The following is an 18,282-nucleotide window of genomic DNA, read 5'->3' as shown; positions in this document are numbered from 1 at the left end:
TTTGAAAGTTGATATATTTGAAGACGTCCCAGAGGTTCCTGAGCTCATCCTCGTTTTTTTAGATTCTTTTTTCTTTTTGCTGTTCTTATTGAATTTTTTTCTTCCTCATGTTCCAAATTCTTGATTTGATTCTTGGCCTCATCCACTCCACTGTTGATTCCTGGTAAATTTTTCTGTATTTCACTTAGGGTAACCTTTATTTCTGCCTGAGTATTTTTTATGCTTCTCAAGTCCAGAAAGCACAGAGAGTCCCAAATCAGATAAACCAAAGAGAAGCACAACAAGACACATCATAATTAAAATGCCAAAAGTTAAAGAGAGAATCTGAAAAGCAGCAAAAGAAAAGCAGATAGTTACCTACAAAAGAGTTCCCATAAGACTGTCAGCTGACCTCTTTAAAGAAACTTTGCAGGTTAGCAGGGACTGGCAACAAGTATTCAAAGTGATAAAAAGCAAGGACCCACAACCTAGATTACTCTTTTCAGCAAAGCTATCATTTAGAATTGAAGGACAGATAAAGTGCTTCCCAAACAAGGTAAAGCTAAAGGAGTTCATCATCACCAAACTATTGTTATGTGAGATGTTCAAGAGCCTATTTAAGAAAAAGATGATAAAAATTATGAATATTAAAATGGTAATAAATCACAACTATCAACAATTGAATCTAAAAAACAAACTAAGCAAAAAAAAGAACAGAAACAGAAACATAGATATGGAGATCATTTGCAGGGTTATCATTTGGGAGTGGGCAGAGGGAGGATGGGAGAAAAGGTGCAAGGATTAAGAAGTATAAATTAGTAGGTACAGAATCAACGGGATACTAAGAACACTATAAGGAAATAGAGTAGTCAAAAAATTTATATGCATGACCCATGGACATGAGCTAAGGGGGGGAATTATAGGAGGGAATGGTGGGTACTGGGTGAAAGGGGACAAAGGAGGAAAGTTGGGACCATTGTAATAACATAATCAATAAAATATATTTAAGAAAAGACAACATCTAGTGTGTTTAGTATTGTGAAGTTTACATTCTGGAGCTACTGTATACACTTTAGCTCATAAACAAAATGAAAGTGAGACAGTTACTGGTTTGCACCACTGTCTTGTTTTCATGGGAAGATTTTCTAAAGCAAAGATCAGTAAATTTAATGACTGTGTTTAACAAATATTAATATAAGACTATTTTATATTTTTTCACATTTATTGCTTATTCAATCCTCAAAACAAAATGGTGAAAAATTGTTATGGTTCTCTCATTCAACAAAGATGTGAATAGCTATTATGTACCAAAGTAATGTCTAGATGATGATCACTGAAGATGAATTTTTAATTATTTCTATTTTTATTTGGTTTTAGTAAATCTTCCTTTTTTCTTTAGTTCCTTGAACTTAGCATCTTCCCTTGAATTCTTCAATCTTTCTTGTTTCTGGAGATTCTCCTCTATTACAGTTACTACTTAGGGAGGAAAGCCTTTGTGTCTATAAAAGTGTTAGGATGTCAGATATTTTATGAGCCTTTATTTTTGTAAAAATGAAGTAGGTTCCCAGATGACAGTGGGAACTAGGGGAGAGAGAGAGTAGACATTGAATGCAGCTGAACAGTAGGAAGTAAAATGGCAGGATGAAAAGTTTTATTTCACTTTTGTCATTTGAACAAGACTTATTTTCTTAAATAGAAGGTGAGTTTTCTGAATCAGGCCCACTCTTGCTTTATTCAGTGTCTCACAACGTGAACCCTGGAAATGAGGCATATTCTCCTCCTCCTCCACTTCTAATACTCTCCCTGCCAGGGAATTGCTCAAAACCCTGACTTCTCTTTCTTCCTCACCAGTTCTGGACACTCAAGGCTGGTGGGTGTTTCATAGTTCTGAAAAGGACATTTCCCCAGCTCATATCAGCTTTTCCTGCAGTTATATTGAACCAGATGCTAATAATTTTTTCTTTTAATCTGTTGTCTTTTCTAATGCATCTTGTGGGAATTTCTAACAGTTTTGTGTTTAATTTGGTGATGGAAGAACCAAGAAACAAATAAGCAAGCACCTCTATTTTTAAAAAAGTGTTAATTTGAATGGTAAATTAAAAAGGTAGTCAAATTTCTATCTTGTTGCAGAACAGTTATTAACTTTTGAGTTCAAGATACTTTCTCAAAATTATGTTTTAAAATTAGCATTATAACAAATGTTTTATAAATAATGTCATGTTATATTGAAAGTTTTACTTTTTAATTAGCAGAAATTAATGCTTAGGTAATTGGTGTTTTCTAATAAAAAAGCAAGCCTGTGTTGAAAAAAATTAAGAATGTTTCACTGAAGAATGTGATTAAATAATGTAATTTGATAAATTGATTTAGATTCATTAACTATTTATTGTGCATCTTTTTTGCATTATAAATGCCTTCATATATTCAAAATTTAAGGAGGGAGAATTTATGAAAAGTTAATTGTTATTTTTATAACCTCAGTTGAGAAGTGAGGCATGAAATCAGATTTGCAAGAACTGTCGATTTTACATCTCAGTTCAATGTCTCATATGCTTTTTGAAATAAGGTGAAGTGGCCCAATTCTGCTTCTTTGGAGCCAGCTGGGTGGGGCTTTTGCTCCTGGACCCATGGGTCTGTAATGAGCTTCTGTGAGACCTAGGGGACACTAGTTGAGCTAAGATGCCTCAGTGACTCCACAAGGCCTTCTGTCTGCCGTTGATCTAGCCTGGACTTGTTCACATGGTGGTAGCTACCCTGGCCAGGATCCTAAGAGCCTTGGGACCCAAGCAATGTTGCTGTCACTGTGTTTTATTGGCCAGAGAAAAAATGTTACAAGGTCTGCCAACATTTAAGGCAAGGAGAAACAGACTCTACTTCTTGATAAAAAGAGCTAGAAAGAATCGTGATCATTTGTGCAATCTGCTGTGGCTGGGACATATAAAACCTTAAAGTTGTTATAGTCATCTGTCAAATCAGATAGAAAAAGTTGATTGGCAATCCGTATACAAATATGATTTGCTGAGGTTATCAGGCATGATTGACTGAGAGGACCCTGGTGACATTTGTGTTTCTGGCTTCAGTTGTTCCTAAAACCCAGTGGAAGCGTGCTCCTCCCCAGTGTAGCTGCTAAATTCTTTCTTGTGTCTATGAGTTAATTAAGTCTCCCTGTTACCCAACTAACTAAATATTTGAAGTTCTGTCAACTTCAATCAAAACTCTTGAAAAAACCTGTATTCAAACTTGTTTACATATTCTTATTCCCTGGCCATTCTTGCCAACTATTAATACAATGAGTAAAATGCAGCCTAATTTATATATTCATTTAGATATTGCCCTTCATATTTTAATCAATTTTATTTCTAATAAATGAAGTGCCCATCTTCATTAAGCAATTCAACTATATTGAATTCTTCATATGCATTTGTAGAATGGTATTTTTAAATGGTCTGAGAAGTCAGACACTACCCTTTAATTCTAAAAATTAGGGACCAAATGTCATTTAGGAAATTGAAAATCAACTTTTTATGACTTCAATTGAAAGAACTCATACTGAAATGTGAACAATGTTCATGAAAAGTTAATAAATAAGACTAATGACAGTGGATGGTAATTTTAGAATGATCAGGCTATTAAACTACTTATAACTAATGCTAATACCTTTGAGAAAAGCGGGTAACAATATTGGAATTTCATGCTCATAAAAAAAACTGAAATTCAAAAGCCTTTCATGATCACATATATCAAGAGGCCATTTCACATTGCTCTCACATTTGCTATACAGACACATTTCTCACTTTAAATATAATTATTATGGATGTGAAATTACGGGATCTGAATCAATTTTCAGACTTTTAAGCTCCACATATTTCTCTATATTTTGCCCTTCCTCCCAATATTTAAAAATACTCTCTATCCCTGACTTCCCTCTTTGAATCACTAATGCTATGAGCCACTGTAATTGAAAGGACTCCTTTTATGCTCCCTCCAGCACATTGGAAGAAAAGCATATGCTAGGCAAAGGGTAAATGGTACTTTTAGAAAATCAGAATGTACACTAAAGTCTCTAAGCTCCTAAGTGCACAAAGTAGGACTGAAGCCTTGGTTAACGAACCACTTGGTGACCCCTCATGTCCTCGAATCTCTCTGAATGGGAAGTATAGACAAGAGACAGGCATGTATTCATGAAAGATACTGTCACTTTTGAGTAAACTACAGTGAGAATGTTTTTTCAGTTTATTCTGGAGAGTCAGGGACTACTTTCAGAATTATCTGAAGTTTATAGAGGTTAATGAAGTGTCATTATTATGCCCATTTTCAGAGGATTCACAGGAAACTCAGAAAAATTAAAGGGACTTTAATAATGGCTCCTCCCCTTTGTAACCGACCTCAGATTTAGTTATGAAGTATGTCTCTACAGAAGTTTCTATGCCTCTATAAAAGTTTTGATTTGAGTTAAAATGTTTGTATTCTTGAGAAAATAAAACAACAGAATTTCAGTATAGTATAATATATTCCCTCGGTGGATTCCTTCAGCCCCTGTACCACACCCATTACCTGTAAATAAAGTGTAGTTTCCAATGCAAGCAGTGAGCTGTCAAGCACACAAATGAGGCCATCTTTAAGAAATGTTGCTGTGCTGTACTACAGAATGAAGCCCATTAGAAGGCTGATGGAACACAGGGACCATTTGGGAAAACTCTAAGAAAACATTTACGAAAATACTAATGCACATTAAGGGGAACTTAAGGATACTTTATTTTGACTGCTGGAAAGGAAACAATGACACACACAGGGACCCAGGTGGTTAATGTACTGTACACTATTACTATACAGTACAGACCTCAGTGTCTTAGATCCTCAAAAACTACAAAGTCAAGTTATTACATATGCCCAACAGAATATTACAACAGTAAATAAGCAAACATCTCAGATATGCTTTCAGAGCTTGCCAATTCACTTGGCTTCTGAATTCTGGCTCTTGGGCTGTTGTGCAAGAAGGGACTTTAGAGTGTTTTATGCCCTGTTAGAGGTTCTAAGCTCAACTCAAAAGCAATAGAGAAATGGCAATAAATTGAAGTAAAAAAAAAAAAAACAGCCCAACTATAAGAGAAAAACAAATTTCCTGAGTTCAGAGATGATGTGATACATAAATCTAAAGCTCCACAATGAATACAAGTCACTTGACATATAAATTAACTTAATTTTAAGACAAAATCCATGGTTCTTTGTTGCGCGTGGGTCACCGGCCAGCAGTGACCACGGAACACTGTGGATGGCTCGCCGAAAAACACGCGAGAAAAAATACACATGCACAGAGACTGACTAGTTTCTGTGGGGAAGTAGGAACAAATGGCCACCCTCCTTAGTGGGGAGGGCCCTGATTTACTGTCCATACCTGCTTTTATTGGGCTTATTTTGCTTAATAATTCAGGTAAAGTACAGTACTTATCGGGGAAGTAAGGAACCATAGAAAACAAGGAATTCTGCCGCTCAAAGAACTGTAAGACTTTGAGGAACAAACTTCCTCCTTGGACTCCTCTCATTCAACTGAGAGCATTCTAAACAAAGAAGGTTTCACAGTAATTTACATGTTCTTTCTTAGGCCTGATCACCCAGGGAATCTGCCCCTTTTCAGCACAGAGCTGCACCACCCTGTCATTGTTTCAGGCTTAGCTGGGGACTAAGGCAATAAGGAGATTTTCTCCCAGATGATGAGAACTCAGGCTATGTCAAAGCCGAGGAGCGAGGGTCCATCACCCTCTTTTGCTGCAGCCCCCCAAGTCCTTCTTTTGGGGGGCCTCCCAAAGTGATTGTGCCTGCCTTAGGTCGTTCCCCCCGTGGGGAATCTTACCCGTCTTTGGCTAACCAACCAAGCTTTTTGGGGTTCAGTTATGAATAAAGCAGCAGAAGCAGCATTCCTGCCAGGGAGGTAAGCTTTTGTCTCCTTGCTGGCTTACGGTTCCAAGGGCGTTCCCTTAGCCTTAGCCTAGGCGGGGGTTTCAGCTTCTGATACCAGTCAGGGCGGTTCCCAACAGTTCTTAGATATGAAATTGTGCATTCCCATTATAGTTCAACTTGAAGGATATTATTCTACATTGAAAATTCAGTCATGTTCACAAAGGAGCTACTGGCTTTCATATGTAGTTTAGGCTGGTCGTGCAGTAGGGTCTGTAACACCCCATCTCACTCTTGCATTCACTGTTCACATGTTTGTAGATTTGGCTATCTGCTCATTTCAGTGACTGGAAAAAGATTACGCATGGGGCTACAAGACCATGGACAAAACTAAACCCATGCTTAATCTCTATTTTGACAACTTTTAGTTAGTTGAATAATTTGGAGACAATGAGTGATTCTATTAAATGAAAGTGTGCCACAAATATTTTATACCTGATGAATGTCATTGGAAATAATTTGGTGATTTTTTAAAAGTTTTTGAGACACTATTCCAACTATTAACAACACAAGAGTAACAGTGGAATATCTAACTCTTAGGAAGATGTTCTTCATAAAATTCTCCCTGCTGAAATGTCAGAACAAGTTGGTTTCATGTCTATGATTTTTCAGAGTTTGGGTGACTTATGGCATGAATCACAGATACCTCTACCTACCCAACACTTTGCAAAATCCTATGAGGTTTCCTAAAATAGAGTCTGCTGATAAACATTTCATGTCTGGACCTGAAATGATTTACAGAAGGAGATCTATATATGTAAGGAAAAATCTATAGATTTGGGGTAGGACTAACTTGATATTTAATATCTAGTAATTCAGCCATGTTGTCTTACAATTAGAGCCTTGATTTCACTATCAACATAGAAATTAATATCTAATGTTAAAAACTTCTCTGTATCAATCACATTTACCTAGTATGTATTTTTTTCAGACTTTTTGAGAACAGAATGGTATATTCAAGGTTATATCAACACTTTGATGAGAACTTACCTTTTTTATTATATCTTAAAGGGTTGCTAAAAGTAGTGTTAGATTTTCATTACAAGTCATTGTGCCTCTTCCTAAACATAAATTTGTTTAGTTTTTTTAATTGAATTTTATTTAATTTTCTCATTCATTGAGCAAAACAGTGAATTATATAAATTCACAAATAAGAGAGTAGTAAAAGCAGGATGAAAAAATCTCCAGGTTATTGCTGAGCACATTAAATAAACTGCAATCTCAAAATGTGTTTTAATTCTATTTTAAAGGTATCTCATACAGTGATTACTAGTTTAAAAACATCACAGTATGGCTCTGAGGTCACTCAATCACATGCTCACACACAAGTTGGAAACAAAGCTTTCATGAAACAACTTCCTCATATGATATACTCTGACATTTCCCATTCTAGTTCTTTTAATTTAAAACATGTTTATCTGGTTTTACTAAATTAATTTTACAACCTGCTAAGTAGTCATGATCTGCTATAGAAAATGTTTTAATCTACATCTTTAAATATGTGAGGAAGTGACTTTTATCTTACTAAGTATAGAGGTGTTAAAAATATAATTCTCATACAGAGCGTGAATTTGTGTAAAAGTGTTATTTAATATATTAATGAAGATACCAGGAAGAAAACACAAGGCATAGTTTGAAGAGCATTTCAGGGATTGTATAGTAATAGGAGAAATGGTTTCTTTAAATAAATTTGCTAAGTTATATATAAGATGGGTTAACTTCCTACAAAACAATTAAGCCATAAAAACACTGGGGGTTAACTACCAAATAATAAAATTATAACAATTTATCAATTCTTGCAGTTTAACTTATGGAAAGAGTCAGATACAGTCCAATCAGGAGACAGACAACCTATCAGTTATTTAAAAAAAATTATATAAGGAAGGGCTAACTAAATGTTGTTATAAACTAAGTTCGTGCCAAGGCTAAACAATAGTGCCGTGGTATAGCAGAGACAGCGACTTCAGGAAACAACTGCCACCACTACCACCTGTGGAACGAAGGGACTAAATAAAGTTTCTGGAATCACTAAAATCAAATTTTGGGAGGAGGGGTTTTGTGGAGATAAACCTTAGACCTGCCTGGAGCTGCAGTCTCTGTGGGGGACAGGATGGGATGAAATGTTGGGAGCGCTGAAAATGTTGGAAAGGCTACACAAACTGCAATTGTCTCTGTAATGGGAAGATACTGCTCCAGCCAGAATGAAATGTTGCTGGGCTAACTCCCCGGAGCAGAAAGAAACAGAGAGGATGTCCACTGTGGGAGCAATTCCTCCAACCTCCTCTCGCCATGCCATCTTTCTCCAGGAGTCCCCACTCACAAAGTCTAACAGGGAGCAGCAGGTCAAACAAATGGAACTTACAAAGCCCCAGCTGAGCATAATAAGGTAACTAGGGAAGCGAGGTTGGAGCCTGGAGACAATAGTTTGATTTGCCACGACTTCTAACCTTACACAACAGTGAAATGTTCACAATTTAATCAAGAGCGTCCAGTTGGATCTAGCAGGTTATGAGAAACACTGTAGCATGATATCAAGAACTGAGCAATCATCACTTTCCTTTTTCTAAGCCTGGGACACATCTCTTTATCAGAAATGTGTGGTTTAATTAAAAGCTACACATAGAGTCAAATTTGCTGTACTATTTCCAGATTTTCTAATTAAAGAGATTCTGTAGACCATTATTCAGAGATTTTATTCTAAAATTAGACACATATTTGACTTTTTAGCTTGAAATCAATAACATTACATATTATAAACACACAGATGTACCCACTTTCATGATTCTAGGGTTCTTTTGTGTAGAATTTGTAGGATTTTAAAAAATCACCTATGGCAAACTCTTAAAATCTTAAATAAAAGTTGCACATGCCCATAAAGATGTCAATAGCATATAAAAATGTTTTAAAAGTAAAAACCTCTATATGTTTACACTTGTATTTGCACAAAATAGATCATGCTACAGTCTTTCACCTTAATTTCTTCATTTAATATCAAATCTTGCCATTTTACAACAGATTGCTACTCTGCAATCATTGTATTATCTTCATTCTAATGTATGAATGTACATAATACATTTTAAATTCCTCTGTTGATGGGAATTTAGTTTTTTTCTTAACTTTTTATGGCATTAAGTGATAGAATGAACATTGAAAAATCTTTATATATGATCTTATGTACAAAGTATACATATACACACACAGTTTTTATATATATACACAACACCATGGAGTTAAATACTAACAATTGTTATTTTACTATTTATTAGTAGTTGAACCAGCAGTTGATGACTTGAAACAGCATAAAAAGGGACAAAGTGCAATCCTATGTCATCTCCTTATCTTTCCCAAACATTTTTACCTTCAATCCTTTTCTTTCTCACATCCAGATCCCACACCACGTGAAACCCTTGCCATACTACAACTACGACCAGCCGGTGATCGGGTACTGCCAGGCTCACCAGCCGCTCCATGTCAACAAGGGCTACGAAGCAGTGTCCCTGGAACAGGATGAAACCCCCGGCCTGGAGCTCGGGCGTGACCACAGCTTCATCGCCACCATCGCCAGGTCGGCAGCACCTGCCATTTACCTTGAGAGATTAACAAACTAATGCAAAACTCCTAACTGGGGGACTCGAAGTGTGGGGAGGGAGGGCCTTCATCTTAAAGAAGAAGGGGTGTCAAAATTGCGCAAGCAAGCCGGCTCATCGTTCCTGTTAAAGTGTTTATCACAAATTGGAAAGGAAAAGCAAAACTGCTTCAAGAGAGCAGATGCACCGGCAGCATAACCAGGAGAAACTACAGAACGTTCTTTGCTTTAAAACAAACGACAAACAAATATGCTCCTGGGTGTAAATAGTAAAAGTGTCGAGTTCTTATAAAAATAGATTTCACCCTAGCTACATATAGGTTTGTTTGTATATTTGCTTTTTCTACACTGCATGGTTCCTGGGCTGGAGAACCACAGGGCGGGACAAACCTGGGGTGGGTGGGGAGTTGGGGAGATAATCCAGTTTTCCTTGTTAGGTGTGTGTAACTCTCAGACTTTATTTCAATTGCTTTGTTTCACTTTTTCTTTAAAAATGTTGTTTGTTCTTGTCTGGTTTGTTTCATTTTTATTGTTTACTTGGTCAAGTGATTCTGTTTCTGATGTTAAACATGGGCATTCAAGCTTATGTTGTACCAAAAGAAAATTTGCGTTACCGCAGACTGCAAAGAAACACAATTGATCACAAAGCCTGACAGAACTACTACAATGAAAATCCAATAGATTGTGGGTGAATGGCTCCTCCAGACGCACGGTGTACACTGTGGGAGGAGATCTGCTTTTTCCGGTTGGCCGTCCTCACTGTGTGTTTTCACGGGTGTAAGAAGTCGGAAGGAGGGACCCCTGAAGACCTGCAGGGAAAATAACCCCCAGAAACATCCTCCAGTGGACTGGGAGAATCTGCAGAACAATGGCCATGTGGTCAATGAATGAAACTGTCAAGGTGACAAATTTCTAAACACAAGATAATGTGTAACATTGCTTTTTAAATTATCAATTACTTTTTGTGTAGTTTTATCAATAAAAATGTTGGAAAAATAAATATATTATTTTATTGCTAAACCATAGCTCACCCAATGTGGAGTGATTTATCTCTATAATGTGAGATCCTTCTAGCCTGTATTAGAATAATTCAATAAGAAATAGTTAGCATCCATCAAGTAAGTGCCTTCCGTGTGTTCTACCATCAGGCGGGAAGACTCTACAATGTATAGACAAGAAGTATGGGGTGTGGCTTATGCACTAACTTGTTTCACAGTTATTTTTACAGATATATAATGTAATGTAAAATTATGTAGCAATATGAGAAAAAAGTAAGTACTCATGGAAGAGTAAGAGGTTGTACAATATTCCAGGAGAAAAAGAACTGTGTTAAAATTGATTATTATCTGAAAGATCCATAATGATCACCTATTTTTTAACCAAAAAGATAACTATACATACATCACTGGAACCATTTTCACTTCCTTAGGGCCCTAATGCCATATCTCAGCAATTTTCTGATTCACTGGGGGCTTATCCTACTCTAGACATTGATCTGATTTACCTTGTTCTATTTTTAAAACAAAATGCAGCTGTAAAATTTGGTCATCCTTTGTTAGGTCAGGTTTGTCTTTCTAAATATAGGCACTAATGTATAGTAGTTTTAGTGGATTTTCTGAGGCGCGAAGTTGATACCTGCCCTCCACTTAATTCCAAATTCTACTAAAAAAATAATTAAAAAGCCTTGTGAATATTTTTATATCAAAGTCAACCAACATAGGGTACTAAGTATGTTTTATCCCTCAAATTCATTATTTTTAATTATACTTGAATTAAAACTCATTTAAAATTTTTATTGTATTTTTTTCTATTACCCTTTATCCCCCTTATCCTACCCTTCCTCCTGCAATCACCACACTGTTGTCCATGCCCATGAGTCCTTTTTCCTTTCTGCTAGATCCATCTACCTCCTACCCAACCTCTGGAGCTGTCAGTCTGCTCTCTATCTATGGGTCTGTCTCTATTTTGCTTGCTAGTTAGGTTTGTTCATTAGATCCCTTGTATGAGTGAAATCATATGGTATTTGTCTTTCTTTGACTGGCTTATTTCAGTTAGTATAATGCCCTCCAGGTCCAGTCATGCTGTCAAAAAGGTTAATTTTTTTTTTTATGGCCAAGTAGTATTTCATTGTGTAAGTGTCCCATAGTTGTTTCATCCATTCATCCACTGATGGACACTGGGGCTGCTTCCATATTTTGGTGATTGTAAATAATGCTGCGATGAACGTAGAGATGCTTATGGTTTGAATTAGTGTTTCAGGTTTCTTCAGATAAATTCCCAGAAGTGGAATCACTGGGCCAAAAAGCAGTTCCATTTTTAATTTTTTGAGGTATCTCCATACTGTTTTCCACAGTGGCTGCACCAGTCTGCATTTCACTATCAGTGCAAAAAGGGTTCCCCTTTCTCCACATCCTCTCTAGCACTTGTTTGTTGATTTATTGATGGTAAGCATTTTGTGAGGTGATATCTCATTGTTTTAATTTGCATTTCTCTGATGGTTAGTGACATTGAGCATCTTTTCATATGTCTATTGGACATCTATATGTTGTCTTTAGAGAAGTGTCTATTCAGGTCCTTTACCTATTTTCTAATTGGATTGTTTGTTTTTCTGGTGTTGAGTTTTTTAAATTCTTTATAAATTTTGGATATTAACCCCTTATTACATGTATTGGTGCATATGTTCTCTCATTCAATGGGTTGACTTTTTACTTTGTTGATGGTTTCTTTTGCTATACAAAAACTTTTGCCCTGGCTGGTGTAGTTCAGTGGATTGAGCACAGGCAGAGAACCAAAGTGCCACAGGTTCAGTTCCCAGTCGGGGCACATGCCTGTGTTGCAGGCCATAGCCCCCAGCAACCACATATTGATGTTTCTCTCTCTTTCTCCCTCCCTTCCCTCTCTAAAAAATAAATAAATAAATAAATTTTTAAAAAATTAGTAAAAGATGAAAAAAAACTTTTTAGTTTATTGTAGTCCCAGTTGTTTACTTTTGAGCTTAATCTTAGTCGATAAAATATTATGTCATAGTAAAGAAAATTTTATCAAAAAGAGATTTTTTCATATTGGAACACAGGGGGTATTGCAGTTAAAACTCTGGTATCTTTCCTACTAACATTTACAATCAGGGTTACATTATATCTGGGTATGTGTCCCAATTGTTTAAATAGAATTAATTGATTATATATTTAAAAGTTAAAGATAATTTCTTGGCATTGTGATTTTCTTTTAAGAATTATTTAACGGAGTTGAAGCAGAACATTTGGGAATGCCTGCCCAAATGACACAGATTCTCCTAACCCTTCCCACCTATTCATCTAACCAACATCACTCATACAGTCCATCTACCACCCATCCCTGCTGTAGGGAATGTACTAGAAGCCCTACTTCAAAAAGTTTGATTAAAATTGCCTTAAGTCAGCTATTTTATTATGTTTATTGCCATTTTTATAAGCAAAAAAAAATCCTACATCAATAGCATTCTTCATGTTATTTAAAACAACATACTCACCAATAGTTGCCTCACTATAACCTGAAATACTGAACTGCTAGCAAAACAGGTGGCATTATGAAAATTTCTGCCCTCTAAATATGAAAATTTTTCAATATCTCTTTAAAAATATTATTTACACATGCCATAACAAGCATACACTGAGCTTGGGAAAGCTATTGACAATTAAATGAAAACCAAAACAGAAAAACAAAATCACCAAAACAACTTTGCTTGAGGAGGCCTGGAAAAGCCCTTAATGGAAAAATTCAAGCTTGGTATTGTGTAAGATGTCAGGCAGATTTTCAGAAAAAACAAACACACAAATAAACAAAAAACATCTTGAAAATAAACAGAGATGTTTCAACAGAGCACTTAAACCACACATTGGATTTATTGATTCCTTACACCCAGCATTCAGTCATGTCTATGCTGACACCCAGTATAACTGATAAGAATATAAGACTTCTCTTAGTCACCACTCTGGGCCTCTCAATAATAGGGAGAAAATTGTCTACACAGGTAACTTTCATCTAAATTTCTGCTTCATTCAAGTGTTTTTTGCTTGCAAACAGATTGCCCCAGAGTCCTCCTTGTCCCTCAGTGTGGAAAACTGTTTGTAATTTTGAATTGTGACCCAATGAGGCGTCCACTGAGGCAAATAGTATACATGTGGCATCTTCTTTTTACGCAGAGGAAGGAATATATCACATTTCTACAGGCATTTTGAATTTTTGTTTTCTCTGGGTCTAGCTAATATATTTTTTCACTGTATTCTAAAAGTCAGAAACTAATTTGATTCTACTTTTTATGCTGAAATGTTAATGAGCTCTCTCATGGAAAGTTATGCTTCATTTGAAGACTAACTTAGTTATTATTTTGATTTCATGCTATAATTTTTTGTGGACCTCTGAAAGCTATGCATGCTGGGGGTACCAGGGAGTGTTTAAAAAGCAGGGACATTAACACTATGCCTAAAAGGAATTATGAATGTGAAAAATACAGATTGGAACAGTCAATTATTCAAATAACTCTGATTAATTTTTTCATAAATATTCTTATTAATGCTGAGTTTGCAATAAAGAAATATCTAAAATCAGAAGTTTGATTAACATATGCATAAATGTAGCTAGGGTTTGCGGCTCTACTTATAATATTTCATGCATGACCTTCTGAGACTAAGGATATAAATAAAAAGAGTAATCACTTGCAGAATGCCAAAAAACTCAATTACTTTCTAAAATCAAAAGTAGACTACATTATACTATTTCAGATAACTCCACTCATAATAAAGCCACATGGGGGAAGGAGGGCTCTCATCTGTTATTGGCCTTCATGCTTCATTTTTATCAGTAGCTTGAGTGCTGGTATGGCAGATCTACACTACAAAGTGTGATTCGTGTCACAAGAAAAGGAAGAAAATGTAATGTTTCAGTCTGTAAACCTTTGCATTTTATGAGCAATCTGTACATGTGGATTGGATTTGGGGATTTTGATTGATAGCTCAATAGTATAGCATGAGATCACCAAAGAAAGCAATTCATAGAAATGCCCCAAATAAATAATGTTACTGTTTGAATCTAAGTTTTACTGGTCAAACCACACCTAGAATTCAGTATCAATGTCAGACTGCCAAGGGGACAACTGCAAGAATAATAACCAGAATATTGAAAGTTATTCAGTCCCTAGCATACATCCCTGCTTAAAGGAGAATTGAAAGCAGGATCATTCATTGGGTAAAGCTTTTAAAGCTTTATAAATAATCAATCAGTGGAGAGAATCAATCAGTGGAACTCTGCAGGCCCATGATACACAGTGTTGGTAATTGATTATCACTAACATTTAATTTTTAAATGACAGTTTTTATTCAACATTATTTTGTATTAGCTTTAGGTGTACAGCATGGTTAGATAACCATCTACTTTACAAAATGTTCCTCCCAGTATTTCAGGTACCACCTGGCACTCTACATGGCTATTCTAATATTGTTGACTACATTCCCTGTGCTGTACTTTACATTCCCATGACTATTGTGTAACTACCAATTAGTACTTCTAATCTTTGCACCTTTTTGGTAATTGCTTATCTAACTGAGGAATGCAAGGCTCTTGAGGGAATAACTTGTCTAGGTCCTTTTCAAGCTCCTTACCTCTGTGCCTTTCTAATTTCTGAAGCCACATGGCCTCCCTTTAAGGCATACTTGCCATATATACCCCCTGTTGTATAACCTTTAATTGCCTTTCTTTCAGAAGAGCATAACCAGCCCAAGTTCAGAAACTTAGGTTATCCATCACTGAAACTAACTTTCAATTTCACTCACTCCAAGTGCATACCTATAGTGAGAGCGTTCAGCATTATTTTTATAAAATTCTGTAACTGCCTCCTGTTTTGTTCCCTGGAGAGCTGAGTTCCTTCTGCCTTGACACCTCTCTATGATTGTGGTTCCACTGAGGCTGATCATCTTTCTCTTGCCCATAAATCTGTTATTTGTTACCAAACCTGTTCTGTTTATCAGTACCTTTTGAGCAGGTGCTTTATTCTCTGGATAAGTTCTCTCTTAGCTAGCTGCTCAACTACTCATCCTCTGTTCTTGAGTTTGCACTATTCCAGGAGCGCAATCCTATTTCAAAAGAGTGCCTGTTCTGAATGTTGAGAACTAGTTGCTGATCTGATTGTATCTTCATATGCAAGATCAGTGGCTTGGTTCTGAGGTTCTCAATCGTTAGCATATATGACAATGATCTGAAACACTTTTAAAAACCTAGGTATGAGGCCCACCCATAGCACATCTGCTGAAGTAGGTCTGGAGTCGAGTCTGAGAATGTTCATGTCTAATACGTCCCCTGGTGATGCTGATGCTGTTGGTATATGGACCGCATTTTGGAAACCATTGCCATTGAGAATAGCTATTTTTATTCCTATATGTTAATGACTATGCACTGGGACTCAAAGTTTTTATTTTATATTGATTTAGGATTTAATGTTAAATGAGTTTTTAAAACAAGAATTGATTAAAAACAAGTAGAAGCATTATACAATCATGCAACTTGAAAGGTCCATGACTTTATGTAAAGAGTATTTTCTAAGATGTTCTGTGTAACACTAATAGAAGATGATTTCTGTGAAAGAAAAAAAGAAAAAAATAAACATCAGCCACAACAACAACAAAAGAAGTTTCTATGATCAAACTTAATTTGTAAAATATTGCACATGACACATCCCCTTTGGAAATTCACACACTTTAACATTTAAAAGATACCAGAAATATTGTCATCAAGAAATCCACTTAACTTTATTTAACCCTGAGTTTTCTAAATGCATTCAAACATAATATCCTACCTTAATTCACTACCTAACAAATTCCTGCAAAACTAATATTCCATGAAATGCAGTTGAGAAATGTTCATTAAAAGAATACTCTTTCTTTCACCATCAAGAAAAGCATGTGCCTTTGCAAATGGCTATTTTCATACTTACAAATAGCATAATGTACTCTTCTGAGATGCGTGGAGCCTTTTTTAAAAAAATCAAGAACTCAATATATTTTAATCTTTCTAATAATAAAGCAAATGTCAAATTTATCTAGATTAAATGAGAGTTAGTAATTAAAATGATAAGAACCTGACATCATACATAGAGAATAGATCTGCAGGAGATTAGGCCCATTGTTTCTACTGTGTAAAGCATTGCAGATCATAATATGTCACTAAAGAGCACACAGAAATGTAAGCAGCCTTATTATCTGAGTTGAAAAGCTCCTGCTCAGTCACTAGCCTCAGGTGATGACATTCATTCACCTGTGTCTTCCGGGCTAGGGGCTCCCCTTGGACAAGCAATAAAAAAAGGAGCGGGGAGGGCAGATGAGAGGACAAAACATGGACCTTGGTTCATTCTAAGTCATTTCTTTACATGATCCAGGCAATTGACTATAATGTCAGAATGAATTTTAGACTTCCTATACACATTATTGTTTGTTTTTAAAAATGATTTGAGTAAAAATGCATAAACATGAGGCTAGACATGAGATCAGATTTTATGTGCAATAAGAACATTACCCTAATGGTAATAATGGAAGAACTGTACAATGATTATTCCTTGGGATAAAAAATATGCATATAATCCAAATTCTTCTGTGTGACTACACCCTTTTAGAAGTAAATTAATTTGATTTTACATAATGGAGAGGATCTGATGGAAGATGACTGAAGTGTGGCTTAATCAGGCAGTATTTCAGTCTACTCAGATTGCCATAACAAAATACCATAGAATGGGTGTTTTAAACAAGACAAATTTATTTTATCACAGTTCTGGAGGCTGGAAAGTCTAAGATCTGTGTTAGAACAGAGATTGGTTTCTCTTGAGATCTCTCTTCATGACTTACATATTGCTACCTTCTCCCTCTTACCTCCCACAGCAGAGAGAGGAAGCCTTCTCTATAGTGTCTCCTCAGATAAAGACACTAATCCCATCAGATCAGGGGCCCACCCTTATGGCCTCATTTAGACTTAATTACCTCCTTGGACTGACCTCCAAACACAGTCACACTGTAGGCATCTGAATTTTGAGGTAACACAATTTGGTCCAGAAAAAAACAAAATAAACAAAATAAAACAAACAAACAAAAAACAATTGTAAGATATCTACTAGAGTGACCCAACTGATTTTATGGGAAAACAAGAAAAAAGTAGGCAAAAGAACCAGCTAATTTAGTAGAAGAATGCTTAAGGAAAAGACAGATTAGTTGGGATTTTGAGTGGGTCTGAGCTCTGAGTATATTCATAAGTAGAGACAATATGGTTTACTTTGTTTTACTCACATGGAGCACTAAAAATATCTCTTAAGGTCATTGGGGAAGTTAATTAAATAAGTTTTACATAGCATTTTAGTGTTTTTAAGGAGATCTATTACTTAGAGAAAAAAAAAACAAAAACACTTCCCAAACTGATTTTACACTAGTACCATGAAGTGCTTTGTTCAAAAGGGTTCCGAGGTCAAGGAACCCTAAGGAAAAGCTGTGTATTTCATCTGCTCTCTGAGGTCTACTTGGTACTAATTAATATATTAAAGAGTTTTAAAATTCCTACTGTAAAGCAGTCATTTGAATTCTGCATTTCCCAATATTATTGGATTATGAGAGGTCCTTCAGTGAAACCACAACTATTGAGTTAGTTTTTCACAGAGCACATTTAGGAACACATTATATGTCCAACAAGGGCTGTGTGATGAAGAGCTCACCTAGGGAAGAGAAACAGGAGTGTTTACTGTGGTCATAGAG

General features: G+C 35.9%; 1 protein-coding gene across 2 annotated transcripts in view; it reads left to right on the top strand.

The window, feature by feature from the left end:
- Positions 1 to 10,479, top strand: part of LRRTM4 (leucine rich repeat transmembrane neuronal 4) — a 751,239-nt gene extending 740,760 nt beyond the window's left edge. Inside the window, exon 3 of one of the 2 annotated variants that reach the window (XM_036028213.1) lies at positions 9,321 to 10,479. In XM_036028213.1, the coding sequence (XP_035884106.1) occupies positions 9,321 to 9,542 (222 nt within the window). In that variant the 3' untranslated portion in view covers positions 9,543 to 10,479. The remainder of the gene's footprint in view (positions 1 to 9,320) is intronic. The other variant, XM_028517688.2, reaches the window with a different exon arrangement.
- The last annotated feature ends 7,803 nt before the right edge of the window (positions 10,480 to 18,282 follow it).

This window comes from Phyllostomus discolor, chromosome 6, assembly GCF_004126475.2.
Source record: "Phyllostomus discolor isolate MPI-MPIP mPhyDis1 chromosome 6, mPhyDis1.pri.v3, whole genome shotgun sequence".
NCBI classification, from domain to species: domain Eukaryota; kingdom Metazoa; phylum Chordata; class Mammalia; order Chiroptera; family Phyllostomidae; genus Phyllostomus; species Phyllostomus discolor.
This window is presented reverse-complemented; position numbering and strand designations above follow the sequence as displayed.